A 17,948-nucleotide genomic window follows, 5' to 3' on the forward strand; every position below is an offset into this window, starting at 1 on the left:
ACCAGAGTGGTACGCCTGAATCACTAGAAAAGATTCCAGGTATTTAAATTATTCTGTATTTTTGTGAAATATCTGTAACAGCATTTGGCTTTTTTTCATATAATTATTGAGCCAATCGGCAACTTGGACATGACTGACATCTCTAGAGTATGTTGTTGATTCACATGATGCTAACATGATCTCCATTCAACTATTTCATTGTGTACTTTGACCAAATTAGTTATTAACATGAACTTGGCAATAACCTTGATTTTTAAAGGCAGAAAGTAAATACATATATTTTTCTTATAGTACTGGCCAGCAACAGATTTAAAGAATTCAAAAATATACCATTAACTAAAATTAACTCAAATAATAATAATAATAATAATAATAATAATAATAATAATAATAATATTGAGGACTTTGTATAGCGCCGAATCTTTAGAAGCTCTAAGCGCTTTACAACATTAGACAACACCTATAAAATAAAGAACATAAATAATTACATGATTACAAACACAAACACCTTGAAATTAGAAAACATAAAAAAAACATGCTGAGAATATTTAAGGTAGGAAACATTATTATGTCTTTAAGTTTGTTCTTGCATTCGAATTAAGTGTGTTTTGAGAGCACTCTTGAATCTGATCACGGTATCTTTGTGTTTAAGTTCAGTGGGCAATTCATTCCACGTTGCTGGGCCCTGGTATGCAAAAGAACGCTGTCCATATGACTTTGTTTTCATAGTGGGAATAACGAGTATATGATTGTCAGAAGAGGAGCGTAAGTATCTTGCTGGTGTATACACATGGGTGAGGTCGGATAGGTATGTTGGACTAGAGTCCGACAGTCAAACGTGCACAGAGAACAAATTTTGTGTTTGATTCTGGATCAGATGGACGAGCAGATGTGTTTTGAACTTTCTGATTTCTGGAGCAGATATTGAGATGAACCAGACAGAATTGAGTTACAATAGTCATCTTGAAAGTACTAATGAACACATAAGTGTTTTAGTGGCATTAACTGAAAAATATTTGTGAATTGAGCTGATGCATTTCAGCTTAAGATATGCAGCCTTGCATATGTTCATGACATGTTGGTGCAATGTGAGAGTACTGTCCAGAGTATCACCTAGGTTTCATACTGATTGTGTGAATTTAATGTTGGTGTTGCTGATATTTATTGTTTGAGGTAAAGGATGTGAATGAGAAAGTTTTTGTGTTGTAATCAGAATGGCCTCAGTTTTATCATCATTCATCTGCAGCTTGTTACATGTCATCTATGATTTCACATCAGAAATGCACCTCTCTACACCTTGGATGGTAGTATCAACTTCAGTTGGGGGGCTAGATTTGTATATTTGGGTGTCATCAGCGTACAATTGGTGAGACACTGGATGATGATCTATGACACTTGAGAGTGGATGAGTGAAGTGAACATGACTTTTAAAAAACAAACACTATAACATAATATATGATATAGATATTTGTAGATAAAGGGAAAATAACCACCCTCTGTTAATTGGCACTGAATAAGGACCACACTTGCAGCTTAATCAAAGGGTTGTCAAATGGAGAAGAAAAAGAGTACTGCTTGGATTGAGGTAAAACATGCACAGGAAGCTGTAGAGCTCTACTTGGCACTGAACTATTACATTTATTAAATTCATGACATGATCAAAAATATTACTGAACTTGAAAACAACCGAGTGCTGCCTTTACAAGCCATGGGTTTATCAGACCACATGCAATGGTAGAAAACTTTAGAAATATAATTTGGGAATTAAATTAAACTTGTGGAAAAGGAAAATACAAATTAAATCAAACCTTTTATTGTATAAAACACATCATTTATTTAGCAAAACACAAATATTAACAGGTTGCTATGACTTGCATGAAAATGGAAGCAAAATACTTGCTAGTAAAGATCCACAGTAAATAATATTGACAGACACTTCACATTGCGATGGGTAGTATTTAATTTACCCATAATATTTTCAAACTATTAAAATCCAAATAACTGAAGATACAATTACTGTGTAATGAATACTGTCATAAAATAGATACAGTGCATACCATATATGCATTTCTTAATGGAAATAGTGTCATGAAAACTTTAAACTATTTAAACTCACATTGTGTATTGCAAACATCATGAAATTCAAACATTATGAAATTATTTTTGCATGTCACACTTAAAAGATGACCCCTATACTACATGAATAAAATTTTCAGTAGCAAACCTTGACTTATAGGCAGTATATACAGTATTAAGAAAAAGAAAAACATAACCGAAAGTGCCAATACCAAGAGAGAGAGAGAATTCCAAACAAGAATAATACCTGATCAGCAGGTAATTTTACATGGTAAAAATGATACATCTAATGAAAAAAATATGCTGAATTGCAAAATATGACTCAAAGCAAAGGCAATTTTTCTTTAAAATGGTTTCAGTTGCCTTAATGATGGTGGCAATTGGAAAAAGAATAAGGGCTAGTGTGCATGGGCCAGGGTCATGGGTTAGATGTTGTAACTTTCTATAAGTCATCTTATGGGAGGATCAATTCTCGTCATATGGTTGAGGGTATTTTCCATCCAGAAAAGAGTACACTATGCAATAGCAACATATTATTACTGATATTAAACCACAGGATATATCACTAGAACAAGTACAAGTATGTGATTTAAAAAAAACATGCTACCATTACTCTACTTGACTGATATGTTAGTATCAAAACCTTTTGTTTAGAAAAGGGTTGTTTAAAATTTGGCAAAAAGCCCATAACAATTATAAACCTTTGTATGGCAAGGACTTAATTATTGTTATTAAAAAGCACACTTATATCTGGTTGGTTTCTACTTTCAGTGTAATCTGATTATGGACTGTACTTTTAACAGTCATTGTCATGGACAACCAGGAAATAGGATTCTGAATTGAAATTTGTCCCAACAGTTGTTTGGTTTTTTTTGTATTTTACAGGTCTGATTGTAAAATTCATCACAAAGGTGAGCTGGGTGGGGGTGAAGGTTTACAAATAAAGATAATTCTTAACACTGTGTTCCCAGTGTGAATTATCAAATACTAAGCAAACATTTACCACAATACCTTTTCATTACCTTCACACATCAAAAGGCAAACTGGTGAATGCAAGTGTACTATTCTTCTGTTACTCTTACTGAAATCACATATCAAAAATATGTGGGGTCATTGTGCTACTAGATTGTACTTCTTACCTTTGCCTGCACATAAGAAAAAATATGGCTATGAAGTTAACCAGGAAATAATCAGCCTACTTAATTAATCTGATCACATGTGTACTTGAACTAAGGATACAAATATGTTTTGGGCAAATACCCAAATGATTCATGTAACAATTGTGTGTGTGTGTGTGTGATTTAGATTTTTGACTTAGCTTTACAAAAATTCAGTCATATCACTACGATGTCTGCAGTGTGGCAGTTTATAGTGATGTCTAGCACTGGGACATCACGCCGCTGACATGTAGCATGATATCCCAACTAGTCAAATTATTCTGACACCAGACCAACCTGTCCTAACAGTAACCCTTAATGCTAAGCGCCTAGCGAGGCAGCTGTTAGTATCATTTTTTATATGTAACAATTATATCTCACCTGATTGAATAGTCCCATAATCTCTAAAAATTACGTCATGAGCTCAATGATCTCAACTCATGATTACAAAATAACTGGGGGCCCCGAGTGGCCAAGTGGTCTAAAGCGCTCACCATTCCGGATCACTGCCATGTCTGCGTGGGTTTGAGTCCAAGGCTCGGCTAGTGTGGGTACGTGGGAAAGCCTGCCAGTAGCTTCTCATGGGTCAGTGGTTCTTCCCTGGGTTTTCCAGGTTCTTCCTCCACCAGTTATATGGGCCGCCATGTATACCCTATCTTGTGCTGAAAAATGGCGTTAAACCCTAGGACAACAACAACAACTGCACATTTTTCTGTGATCACATGGCAGATTAAAAATCCTTTCTTTCACCTTACATTTTTCCAATGTCCCAGCAGTGTGGAATCCATGTTATTTTCTGCAATAAAGTTATTTACCTAAGACAATCATGGCTCTTAACATGGCACAGCTTCACTTTCAATCCTAAGTGGCAAAACAACAATCTACAACTGGTGTATCGATGTGAAGATCTCTATATTTTCCATCAAGCACAACTTGCCACAAACCACTCTTTTAGCCATTGGTAGATTATAGAATGAATCTGGAGCCAGCTACTTGCTACTTACCAAGAAAAGAACACTAGATAAACAAGCCATATGACTGAAGATGAGCTCCTAGTACAAACTGTTGAAAAGTATTTTGTGTCAGAATTCAAGGCTGCTAAAGAATACTGACCAATGTCAGCACAAAAAACACCTGAACTTAGTAGGAAAGTACAATACCTGGATCAAGGTACATGTAGTGCAAAATGGCCTTTCTACAGGACATAGCTAGCAAACAATACTGCTGATGGTGTCATTATTGTTAAAAAGAGTGAAAACCAATAAGTTTAGTAAAACTCAACAAATAATACATTTCTATTGAATACAAAGTGGCAATTTAAATAAAGAACTTTCAGCATAGTGAATTTAATCCCAAAGAGTCGAAAAATAGTCATGTGATGTAAATTTAACAAATCATTGCTTGTCCAGGACACCAAATAGGTCTGATTGTGCTGAACAGATACTCTACAACCAGCAACACAAACTGAGGGTTAATATACTAATATACAATTTAACTTTCATCACTTGTCCATTTACACTCTGTCATTAGCAAATATATAAACATTACATATTATGTCATGTCCATCAAACGTCAACGTACTTAAAGTCATAACAAAGCCAATTAAGTTTGGATGAAGAGTACACAACTACTGATGAATGCTGATAACATTAAAAATATACTGACCAGCATAAAAATGAATAATAACCTATCAAATATTCAAAACCTACTGATACTTGTATAAAAGAAGGCCAGCATTTACAATCAACAAGTGAAATTTAATCAAAAATTGTGAACTTGACAAATTTTACTGTGTGGAACCAGTCATGCAATCTAGTGTCAGCCATCTTGCCTGCAGGCATATTTGTGTGATGTCAGCTGTTGGAGTCATTGAGCTTAGTGCTATTCAAATGATGATTTGGATGAGAATTTAAGGTAATAAACATATTTCTGGGTGTGTCAAATTCATATAAAATAAGATTCCAGAAGATTTTGTGAGTATTTAACGATGTGCAAGGTTGAACTCAATGACAATTGTTACCACATGACTGGCAATAACACTTGACATACAACAGGAATGGTTTAATACAGATATCAAGGTAGGTCGCAACCATTGCATTTCTAATACATTACAATGTTCAAATTCATTCTTTCAGCAGTTTATATATATTCATTGACATAACAACATGTTAAATTTATGACATAGAAAAACCATCCTCTCCATCCATCATATTACAGCTTTTGAGCCCCCAGGTCTATTACAATATAATTCGTAATTTCCTTAAATGAATTCACAATAATTCCAAAATAGTGATTTAGTCCTAAAGTTAATAAGCTGTTTGTAATTTCATTGAATAATTCAAGTAAACAAATCCTCTCAAACATTACCTAAAATACAACAAAAAATTAATTCCTATAAAGACTGATGTTAAGATAGGAATGAGTCATTGTACTATAAGCAACCTTAATATAAGAACCTAAGACACAATAAGAGGACCAGGATGAGGGTCAAAGTTAAATTCAAGAATATTCTAAATTGACAACTAGATCAGGTCTATTACTAAATGTTTAGTAAAGAATATGGCAAAGATCAGGTACACCTGGAATTCTTGAAGGGAAAACCAGTGTTGTCTTGAACTGAAATCCAAGTAAACATGTTTAGCTACAAATAATAATAATCTTAATATATATACAGACATAAACAAAATTACCAATGTAATATGGTGTTTACAACAACAACAAAAAAAAACTTAAACATTAGTGAGGTAGGCCAAAACTCTTATCCTCAGTTATGGACAAAGGTAAATCACATAATACAAATTAAATATACAAAACACTAGTTAATAGTGTCAGACCTCATGGAGAACCAGACATACATTTCCTTGGCAAAGCTCCAGTTGGCATTATTTGAAGCCTTCAGTTGTGTTAGAAAATCAGATAACACATTACATTCCTGACATCCCTGTTTAAGCAGCACTGTCCAGACAGACAGCCTAAATGCAAATCAGAATAAATGTATGCTAAGGGAAATGGATCAATCTGAAGACCCAATCTTACACTGAAGACAGCAGTTCACAACAGATGACCCAGTCATGAAGATGCCATCCAGACTGGCAGGAAACTTCTTATTCCAATTTCTACAGATTTAGAGAATGCTGTGGCAACACACTGAATGGTGGATGTGGAATTTAAGCAGCATCATTACTAAAGTTGATGCAATTTATAAAAACATCTAAATCATTCACCTTCTATGTGACATATGCACCATTGTTTATCCAATATTGCATAGCTGCTAAGAGTTTCTGAGACACTTCTTCTTTCCAATGTTACCATGGAACAATTTTCACAGATGTTATATGTTCACTAGTTTAGCAATATAATTTCAATTCTTGTACAAGTAAAACAGTATTATTATAACTCAATGGTCTTAAACTATGTAACAGTAAGATGTGAAACAAACAAGGTCATTAAAGTCAACAAATAAATTTATTTCTCTCAGGTATAAAGTAAAAGTATAAGAGGAAATTACAGTATTGTGAATTAAATCCCAAATAATCATAAAAGTTCTATCATAAGTCCCAAAAAAATTGTGTTCCTAAAGAATTCCAGCGATGAATATGCTGATGTACCAACAGTTTTCAATCAGTTGATGTGCCACCAACTATCTTGATGTATCACAATGATATAATCCAGCATGTATTTGAATGAATTCATAATAATCCAATAATATTGATTTTGTCAAAAACGTCATTGAGCATTTAGTAACTCCAATGAATAATTTTAAGTACATGATTCCTCTGAAAACTGTATCTGAACAGAACATTAAATAATTCTAAAGACTAAACTTAAAGGAACAATACATAATTTTGATGACAACAAATTTTTATATAAAACCTAAGACACCATAAAATGATCAGTATGTGGAATAGAAGTTCTCTTCCAGAACATTCTAAATTTTACAAATAAAGGCCAAAATTATAACTTTAAATATAAAAAAACAAAATGAAAAAGTTAGGTACACCATAGCTATTCTACCCTCAATCACATAAAAGGTCAAGCACCCAAAATAAATTAAACATACATCACAGTATTTATGTTCAAATATTTGCTTTTTCATTATTGTCATACAGTAAGAAAAAGTTTACCCTTATTTAAATGTGCCATATAATAAAGTATTGAACAATTTCCAAAATATCTTTATTATCACAGCATTAAAGAAGTATAAATGTTTTGCAAAAATGCATGTCAATGTATTAAAAAAATGGAAAAAGCAGTTTTATGTCTTATGTTTTGTATTTTATCTATACCTGCAAATAAATAATTAAAGTCCTTTGAATATGTTAGTTCAATTAGGCAGTTTATATATTTACAACATGTGGAGACTGCTATCTGTCAAACTGCAGGAACACATAAGCTATTTGATGAATATCTTCTATTAACATTATACTCAAATTAAGATCTGAGAACAGTACTTGACTTTTATAGTTAAAGCTTGTACACTATTTATAAATGCATTAAATATAATTTTAGTGTGGTGAAATTTTTCACTCATAAGTATGAATTCAATTTAATAAATGATAAATATAATATCTTGTTATTATTGGAATTATTATCATTATTATTAAGCTACACTGTGAAAAAAAGTCTACCTTTTAAAATGCTGCAAGTACACTATGGTGACCTCTTGAAGGATTCTTACCATGCCTTTCACTGACACTTTGGAAACACTCTTTGTAGGTATAATTTTTAACTTGGCGAGGTATTTTGTCACCACACTGGTAGGATATACTGATTGAACAATGTTGAAATAACTTTAATCACTACTGATTGCAACAATTCTTCACTTATTCTGACTATGCCATTCAAAATGACTCAATTGAATGCTTGCTTGTCTGCTCCCTGGCTACTTCTCTCAGAATGGTTACAAGAAACATGTGAGATATGTATTTGATGCGATTCTCCTAAGCAGTCAATGACTGATACATATACTGGCTGTGTAAGGGACATGGCTACTGAGGATAGGTAAAATAAGTAGGTCAAATGAAAAGATGGGACCCTGGCTTAATATAAGGAGTTACTTTTTATGAGTGAACTTTATGAAAGGTTGTCTATGCTTACTTTTCCTCTTCAGTCTTGTGGAAGTTCAATGCCTTGGAAGCTAACATTATCAGCATGGGTCTGAAACCTTTTCCTTTTCCATCAAAATAGTATTCAGCTATCTCTCCCAATTCATGTTTGCTAGTGATGACTTCCTAGAGAATGAAATAGATCAAGAATAAGGTTAAATCCCAAGAAAAGATCTGGCTTGCAAGTTCACCAAAAAAGAAAAGACAAGTGTTCCATGGAACCTGATGACTCACCCCTGTCCTTGTAGTGCTCTGACTTGCAAAACAATCTGCTGCAACATCAGCACAATCATGGTTATATAAAATAAAGTATCAAATAAAGTCATATAGAACAATGTTAAAAGCAAAACTGGTAAAATCATTAAAGCAAAAAAGAAAGCTTTCTTGCATAAACCACATACCTTAAAAAAAAATATCAGCAACATTTTATTAAACTTCATATGCTGCTATGGCTTTCCATGTAGAAGTAGCATTCACAAAATTTTCCATATGACCAGAAAGCTGATCATGATGGAAAGCAGACATGTACTATTTATTTTAATACCAATTATACATCACAAGTCTTCCAGTGAAAACCCCATGCCAATATGAGCATCCATTCAGGAAGAGCATCTATAGTATATGTAGTTTTTGTCTTTTTTTAGGTGGGGGGAGATGGGGAGACTGAAAACTAGTTTTAATTATGCAATAGTTATGCTTTCATTTTCTTAACTCCTGATCCCCAGAGAGTTAATTATTTCCTCCTCCTATCAGTACTGGATGGCCAGAATTGAAAAGATGATCCCAGTCTGATTCTTTAGCCATAACCAAGAGATGATGGACTTCACAAATTTTAATGTGGAAAAAATGATTGGAAAATTGAACTTGCTCCAAAATAATAAAAAATTGATATTCAAAATGAAGTAAAAAAATAAGGCAAAATAAAATAGGGGATAAGAAAATAGTGTTTATTTCATAAACAAAGAACTTTTGTTTTCTTTCTATCATTGCATGCACCTTATAATCCTATGCCAATAATTACATTAGCAAAAAAGATCTATGTAAATAGTACATGTAGGTATGTAGATTAAAAAAAAGAGGGTTAAAATGCAGATATTATTAGAGTAAATATATATATATATATATATATATATATATATATATATATATATATATATACGTGAACAGATTGACAGACAAATGGATTGATAGATAATGGTTTTTGAAATACTCTAATTTTTAAGCAGACCAGCAAATAGATGTTTAGGTAAAAGATCTTGAACTTAACAATTAAACAATCAAAAATAGAATTATGTTTGATAATACTAAAAAAATGTATATCCTTTTCCACTTAAAATTCTCTTTCAGATTTAAAAATTCATAAATCAAGAAAATATCATAAAACCAAGTCTCTCATGGAAATAATCATATATCAATTAGCTTGCTCTTTGCTGTTTTTCTGATAAGTGCTGTTTCCACTTAAGTCCGCTTCCACTTCCAAATGCCATCTTGACATTGGCAACATTCATCAAAACAATCTTCACACCCTACTTCAGAGAATGATCTAATAACGCTTATTTTTATCCACTTAATTATTTGTCAAAGGGTATGTATGCATATATCTCCTGTAAGTATCATGTAAATAAAAGATGATCTAAACACAGCATGCACGTGGTGAATTTTTGCATTTTACAAAAATCCAGGTGGCTCCTTATTAGAAAGGATTCTATTTTGTATCTAACATGCATCAAAGAATCTCACAAGCAATATTGTTAACAATTATCAGCTAGTTACCTTGAAATTGGTGACATGCATCAAAACAATCTTTTGCAAAGCCAATTGTACAGAATCAGCAAGTTTGGCAGACAAAAAAACACGTTTTCACATAAAAGGCCAACAATGTTCCAGTTGTATCTTTCTGCCACCATATTGTGCCATTTGAATGAAATTAGTTCTCAAACAGTTTTCAATGATGGCAAATTAAAGCAGAAGTCACTTTCTTGACTTAACAGAAAAGACTGAGAATGTTCTGATTGAAATAGTCTGTGGCTAAGTTAGAACTTGTACCTCAGCATATACAGTGTGCACATACAAAATTATAACTGGAATAAAACAACAGGCAATAATGTACTGGTAATAAGAGAGTAAGGTAATAAGAGAGTAAGGTAATAAGAGAGTAAGGTACTTATGAATGCCAAATAAAGGTACTGATATATGTATGAAGACTGCATAGTATAAAAGTTGCAAAACATAAAAGCATTGGTACTAAACATCTCCATCGGATTCCTCTAAAAAAAACAAACAAATTTTAGCCTGCCCAAGCTGACTTTTAGCTTGTCACACAGGTGTCAGAGAAGTGGATTTTTATTGACCTATTTCATTCATACAGAAAGTACAGAACTTTTGAGTGTGGTGAGAGGAGTGAATCTTTGGAACAGTAGCTGGTATGTACTACATTATTCAAATTAGTTTTAACTCCAACAAAAACAATTTTAATAGCACTAATACATTACATGTACTTCATACAACTGCACTGCTGAATGTACTGGTTAGGAGGGTGCCTAATAGCCTCCACAAAACTGAGCAGCAGGGAGGGCGAATCCGACATTTTGTCCAATCGTCATTTGGCTTAATTAATACCTTCTGCACTCAGCGGATCCAGCGTCGTCAGCGCCTGGTAAAAAAAAAAACAACGCGGTCGTCGGGGGATCGTCCAATCGTCATTTGGTTTAATTAATACCTTCTGCGCGCCGATCCCAGCGTCGTCAGCGCCTGGTAAACAAACGCGACGACCGCGTCGATGTCATCGCCCTCCCTGCTGCTAAGTGGCTATTTACAATGAAGATCTTTATGATCTTACAATTTAACCGAATATTTGGTCAAGTCCGATACGATATCGTGTCCGAGGATCATGTAAATTTATCATTACAAATCCATGTGGGGTCGACTGAGCATGACTAAAAAAGTTTCGAAAAACATTAAAGTCCATGTCACCGCCGCTCCATGTCTGCCAAATATTTCGTAGCGTGTGTGTATCAACGCCGTTGAATACAGCAAGAATATTACAGTTGTCTCTGATTACTTTTGGAATCTGAGTGTATCGTTGAGTGACATATATCACGTCAGTGTTTGTATGCCTGCCTCTGGAAAATATCCTAGCTGGGTTTTTTTGATTGTCTAACATAACATCATCGTACACGACTAGATTGTTAACGTCGCCATCAATATCATCGATACCTGGTGCATCATTGATATCTGTAATAAACTCAATAACATTTTTTTCAGTGATCGCTGATGCATTCTCGTTAAAATCTTTCAACACCTCGTAGCATCGTTGATCATCTACGCTAGGGGCGATTAAATACAACTTATCCCACTTCATCCATCTCATTATTAAATTAAGTAACAATTGCGTCTTGCCGGATCCAGATGGTCCGATGATAATCATCCGGATCGAGTTTGGTAACGCTGCAACATGCTTAACTGGTTCTCTTGTTTTAGTCGCCGAAAAATCAATTATATTCATATCTCTATACATAAATTATGGATCTATATTGTGTGAAGTGTAGAGTGCGTACTGGCACAAATGATATGACAACCGTTACAACAAGAAATAACAGATCAGCACTTACTGGTAAGTGTGTACAATGCGGTATAAAGAAGTTTAGATTTATTTCTATTAAACCTGGGGATGTTTTAAAAAAAAGCGAGGAGGTGATATTGCAGCCAAGTTATCAAAACTCCCCGGAACACCGTGGGCAAAGTATCCAGGAGAAAAGCACCTCCCAGGATATAGCTACTGTGGCCCCGGAACACGATTAGATATTAGACTCGATGATCAAAATCAACCCCGGCCCGGTGAGTATCCAATAAACGCTATCGATAAGGCGTGTCATGCTCATGATGTTGCTTACTACAAAAGTAGCGATCTGCAACAGCGTCATATCGCGGATGTAAAATTAATTCACGCGTTAAATGCTATTCCTGATAAATCATTCAAAGAAAAATTGGCTTCATGGTTGGTAAAATCGGCTATGAAAGGTAAATTAATGATGGGCACTGGTAATTAATAACAACATGGAATCCATCTATTATTCTCCGAGAGGATACTGGAAGGGGAAGGCCGCAATTGGTAAGCTTGCAAGCGCTGCAAAGGTAACAAAGGCCACTGCGGCTAATTGGTTATCCAAACAGGCTATATGGCAAATTTATCTACCACCGCCTAAACAAATCAACTTCTCGCGCTTTGATGTCAGCGTACCTAATGAAGTTCATCAGGCTGATATACTATTTCTTCCGCATGACAACGGTTACAAATACGCGCTAACCGTAGTTGATGTTGCGAGTCGATACAAACAAGCGGAGCCGTTAAAAACAAAGTCAGCAACTGAAGTGGCCGATGCGTTTGAGCGGATTTATCGAAGAGGTCCTCTGCGCTGGCCAAATCTATTACAAGTTGATCCTGGTAGTGAATTTCGCGGCGCTGTTTTATCAACGCTGAAACATCATAGCGTCGCGGTACGACGAGGTCATACTGCGCTACATCGTGATCAGGCAATTGTTGAACGATTCAATCGGACTCTTGCTGAACGGTTATTTGGATATCAGTACGCAAAAGAATTTATCCAAGAAAAACGATCTCGTGAATGGGTTAAAAGGTTACCAGGCGTAATTGCAGCGTTAAATAACGAGATTACCCGAGCAATCAACATGAAGCCCAGCGACGCGATTAAAAAAAAGTATATACCCGGAAGATCAAAAATATATAGCGTTTCCAAGCCGATTCTCGGCGATGTCACCGTGAGATATCTGTATGAACCAGGAGAGCTTGAAGGCGGTAAAAAAAGAGCTACTGATCCTATTTGGAGTGTTACCACACATAACATATCAACGATAACATGATCAACTGGTAGACCACCGATCTATAGACTGGATTTAACTGCCCCACAGCGGGGGTTTACACGCGAGCAACTACAAGTGATACCTGACGATACTCAATTACCCCCGCGTGGTCTTAACTAGCGCCGTTGTGTCTATTGCACTCAAGACAGGTTAACCTCACATTGTTTTTGACATGACCGAGACTGTTATCGATCCTGTCCACGGTAAATTGGCGAGCGTCTTTATCCGAATAACGCCAGCGCATTACACAATTACAACTTGCGCAGTGATTATTCTGTTGTTGTCGTAACGCAATTATTAATTCGGCATCAATATCAAAACGCCGCTGTTTTTTTTTAGCCTGTTGGCGGTAACCCGAGAGTTTTCTATCAATGACGCTTGCATCGATGATGTCGTTGGTGACTCCGTCACTGACTCCGTCAATAACAATTCTTCGAAGCTGATTTATCCTCCGTACTCTGGACACTGCAAGATAGACTAGATTTGACCATTCGATGCGATTATCAACTATCCAAACAATTATGTCCGTGATGGTTAGTCCCTGCGAGGAATGTATTGTTGTTGCGTATCCTAGCGTCCATGGGGACTTATTAGCACGTAGCGCGTCCTTGACGACGCTGATATCAACGAGCACGATATCATTCAGCACAAGAATTTGTTTTTTTGTCCCCGACGCTGTCGGGCCTGGAATTTCAACTTCAATGTTCTGCCGCCGTGTATCCGCGGGTCTATAACACAGTGGCACTGGGCGCGTTGGAAACTTTTCCTTATGCAACGTAAACAACTTTTGCTGAAGTGTGTCTCTGACTATCTTTCTACTCACTACAATCAAATCGTTTGGTCTCCATGTTTCCCAAAATTCATTCATTGGAGTTTCCGGAATCACCTCGCGGATTATTTCACATTGAATTCTATCCGGCTGTAATCTGATTAATTTTTTAACCTCGCGCAGTTGTTCATCAAGTGCTCGGTAATCAGTATCGGTTTCTTCATAATAGTCCACAAAACCCTTTAACCAATCATGTGGACCCTCGCCGACAAATGGTGGTGGTTGGCCATGGTTGCCACACATGATCACCGCTGTATTCGCGCGCAGCAACCAATCAAGAAACATTTGTAAAACATCTAACGAAACAGTACATATCTCATCCCAGATGATAACCTCAGGAATAAATTTTTCACCCATTCGATCAGGAGTCCACTCACCGCCGCTGTATCGAAAAAAGCTGTGATAAGTAACGGCGTCAACATTTCTTTGTTTTATCTCTCGCGCTAGTCTATGGGTCGGTGTAAGCACGATTATACTTGCCCGCGTTCGAAATAATTCAATTGCCCGAGTCGTCTTTCCTGTCCCGCCACAGCCGCTTAAATAAACTGTTTTGTATCTACAAATTGGATCAGAACACGGTGGTGCATTAGACCATTCTGATAGATTATCACCGCGTAAGTAATTATTTTCAACGGTGACATCTGCTGACGGGGAATAATCGCGTCGTATTTCATTTTTAATTCTCCATGCACCCCAACTCTCGTCCGGACTAGTAAACTCGGCTATGTTTCCCTTATACTTTACATCTATGTAAAATGAATCAACGGCTACTCTAACCACAGTGTCGGGAAATTTATTTATCGTCGAGAATAAATTGATAGCGGCGTAACCCAGCATAGACGCCCTCAAATGCGGATATGCCGGGCTGTCTCCATCGCTGTAAGTAACAACTGTACCCAACTTTGTTCCATTGGACAAGAAAGCTGTTTTGCAGTTCACGTATCTATTTTTCGCCACTGCGTCCTTGATTATGAAATCATATTCTGCGTCATCTATAATCAGCCGTGAGCAATATCGTTTGTAGTCGCAGTTTTTTCCACCTTGTGTGAACTTACCGATTATTCTTCTACCGAGATCTTTTGCCTCGCGGTTTCGTTGGTTGAATATCCTCCTGGACCATTTGATGATATATTCCTCGTCGGCATCAATCTGTTTTCTGGACTCGTCAATTATGCTATCTAGACGCTCCGGTTCTGGTAACCAGACTTCAGTCTGTGCCCGGTATGATATAATCGCGTCACTGACAATCAACGATACAAGCATTTTACAATCAATCATATACCGTAGCAGCGCTATTGGCAGCCACTTCTTTTCAGCCATGTGTCTACCGATCCAAATATAGCAACAGCGATGAAGTCCTGCCGCGAATTCAAATGATACTACGCAAGCGAATCCGGTTAAATCAAAATCAGGCAGTGGTCCATTAATAGCAACACGAGTCATTTCATGTCTGGGGTGTCCAAATCGTTTAAAATACCCAGCGGCGGATCCATACCCGAGAAAACTCGCTGGATAACAGGCAACCATATCAACGGAAATCATAGCGTCGCGGCTGTATTCAGTGTTCCATAGTCCACCGTGATAGTATTGTACATCCAGTAGAAATTCCTTGCGTGTTGGACTCCACGCATTTTTCCTTGCTGCAACATGAGCCGCAACCGTTGGAATCGTAAAACAATTTGTTAGCAGTTGTTCATCATGCTCTCCAAATTCTATGGCGGTTTTTTTCATCTTGTTGTGAAACGCTTCAGTGCGATATAATTCACCGTTTGGTCTTACAAACTGATCAAAGGTATCCGCATCGTTTTCAGCGCTGCGAAGTAACCACACTGACACAGGGTCGTCTTTACGCAAACAAGCAATAGCATCAAATAGTTTCCTCTCCGCAAGAAAACCATCCTTGGAGAATTGTTCTCCCAGGAATTCTTCAGGTATATACTTTACTGTTCTATCCCGTGGAAATATTGTGACCGCGGATGTCCATGCGTGTTCGTTATGATCAATAATTTTGATTGGGGCTCCATTTGATTTATACTTCGATTCGTATAATACTTCACCGGTTATCGTTGTAATGGTTATTGGAAATCTCAGCGACGTTTCTAATCTCGCTATGTCGCTGATGGTTGCTCCACGCTCGCGCACTGTCTTCTCCCACTGGTTGATTTTGCTGCGTCGTAAATCAGTCAATTTGTTTCCTCGACACGCATTTGTAAAATGCTCTATTATTCGTTCTGCTACACAATTTATCCCCGTTGACTGTTTCATCGGCGCTAGTTTTCCGATATCAGGTTTCTTATTTAACGGGTATATTCCATAAACAACTGCTGTTTCAGGATACACTCGTTCATAGTATGGTCTGTCAATTCCGGTTAACAACCCCGGCTTGGAGTCGCGGCTAACAATAACTGTTTTCTTGTCGCTGAGAACTGGTTCAAATTTATCACGTATGATCCAATTACCTGATTCCACCCGGACAATGAATTTTACTCTGAAGAAATACTTTTTACCGTCAAGTTGTGATATTATCGTTGCTGTGTGGTTGTCGTTCATGGTCGCATCAACAACACCATCAATTCGAAATGTTGACCAACTATGAGATGCACCATCACGCTTGAATTCATTGATACAATCGCGTATTTTACTCAACAGGGTTCTATCGTTTATTAACGCTTTTGGTGCGTCCTTGAGGACTCTGTCGAGATTTCCAGGGCTTAATTGCTGCTAATCTCTCGAACTCATCCATATAATTAAAACAAGTATTTAAATAAAAGAATATAGTATAATGAATCACTGCAAATGGTTGATGATTGGGTCGACAACCCCGTGCAATAAATCATGTAGAGGTGAATTCTGCGGGTATCATTTACAAAGCGTTCGTAATGGTTCTCTTGGCCCCCTCCCGTGCTTGGTTTGTCGCGTTGGTGTAAGAGGAAAATCGCAGTTGTGTATCAATTGTGGCGGAAAGCGATACAGAGAGTTAAAACGTTATTACGACAAGCTAATTAAAAACGCCGTCATTGACCCCTCCGCCGACTTCGTCATCAAAACACCTCAGGACTACATTGAAAGGTTTATAATTAAACCAAATAATGAATTAGACAAGTAGTATTATTATACAAATGGACCAAGAGTTCAGACCTCACCCTGTGCTCGTTAATTACGAGGCATCTCGCGACGGTGTTGTTAGAAATTGTAGACTAAAAAAACCAGTTGGATGGAAAAATAATCAGGGGTATTTGATGTTTGGTGCCGGAAAGAAGAAGTATTATGTTCATAGGGTGGTATTTGAAGTATTCAACGGATTAATCGAGAATGGGCTTGTGATTGATCATATTAATAATAATAAGACTGATAATTCTCTTATAAACTTGCAAGCTATCTCGCAAAGTCAAAATACCAAAAAAGGCGAAACTGGTAAATACTCAAAGAAAGCAAAACCCGTAAAGTCATTTGATACAACAACTCACGAGGAAAAAATATTTCAGTCGATGAATGAGGCAGGAAAATATTTCGACATTTGTATCGCCTCAATACGATTTGTTGCAGAAGGAATACAGAATTCAGCGATCTCAAAAAAAAACGGACGCAAAATTCGATTTTCAAATGTAACAGAATCCTCCGATTATATCAGCGAGTGAGAAGGTCACCGGCGCCTATGGCGCTGACGAAGTCGCCATGACAATAAATTGTCTGTTCCGGAAGAAAACGAATTATCCTACGGTTCAATCGAATGTTAACACACTGCGCAGAGTTCATTTTTTTTTATATTAGAAATAAGGATGTTTTATAAGAATATGAATATCGAAGACATCAATAATATATTAGCCGAGATTTCAAAATTAAAAAATCAAGGAATTGAATTATCTGATAGTCACGACAGCGAAAAAATATTATCCGATT

At 36.4% G+C, this 17,948-nt stretch overlaps 1 protein-coding gene across 2 annotated transcripts in view; it reads right to left on the minus strand.

Annotated features, from left to right (window-relative positions):
- The window catches only part of LOC149791905 (all trans-polyprenyl-diphosphate synthase PDSS1-like), a 254,393-nt gene that overhangs the window by 146,787 nt on the left and 89,658 nt on the right, over nucleotides 1–17,948 (minus strand). For both annotated transcript variants that reach the window (XM_089970420.1, XM_089970418.1), the window contains one exon: nucleotides 8,331–8,464. In XM_089970420.1, the coding sequence (XP_089826546.1) occupies nucleotides 8,331–8,464 (134 nt within the window). The remainder of the gene's footprint in view (nucleotides 1–8,330; nucleotides 8,465–17,948) is intronic.

This window comes from Sinohyriopsis cumingii, chromosome 9 (genome assembly GCF_028554795.1).
Source record: "Sinohyriopsis cumingii isolate HCF-2022 chromosome 9, ASM2855479v2, whole genome shotgun sequence".
Taxonomy (NCBI): domain Eukaryota; kingdom Metazoa; phylum Mollusca; class Bivalvia; order Unionida; family Unionidae; genus Sinohyriopsis; species Sinohyriopsis cumingii.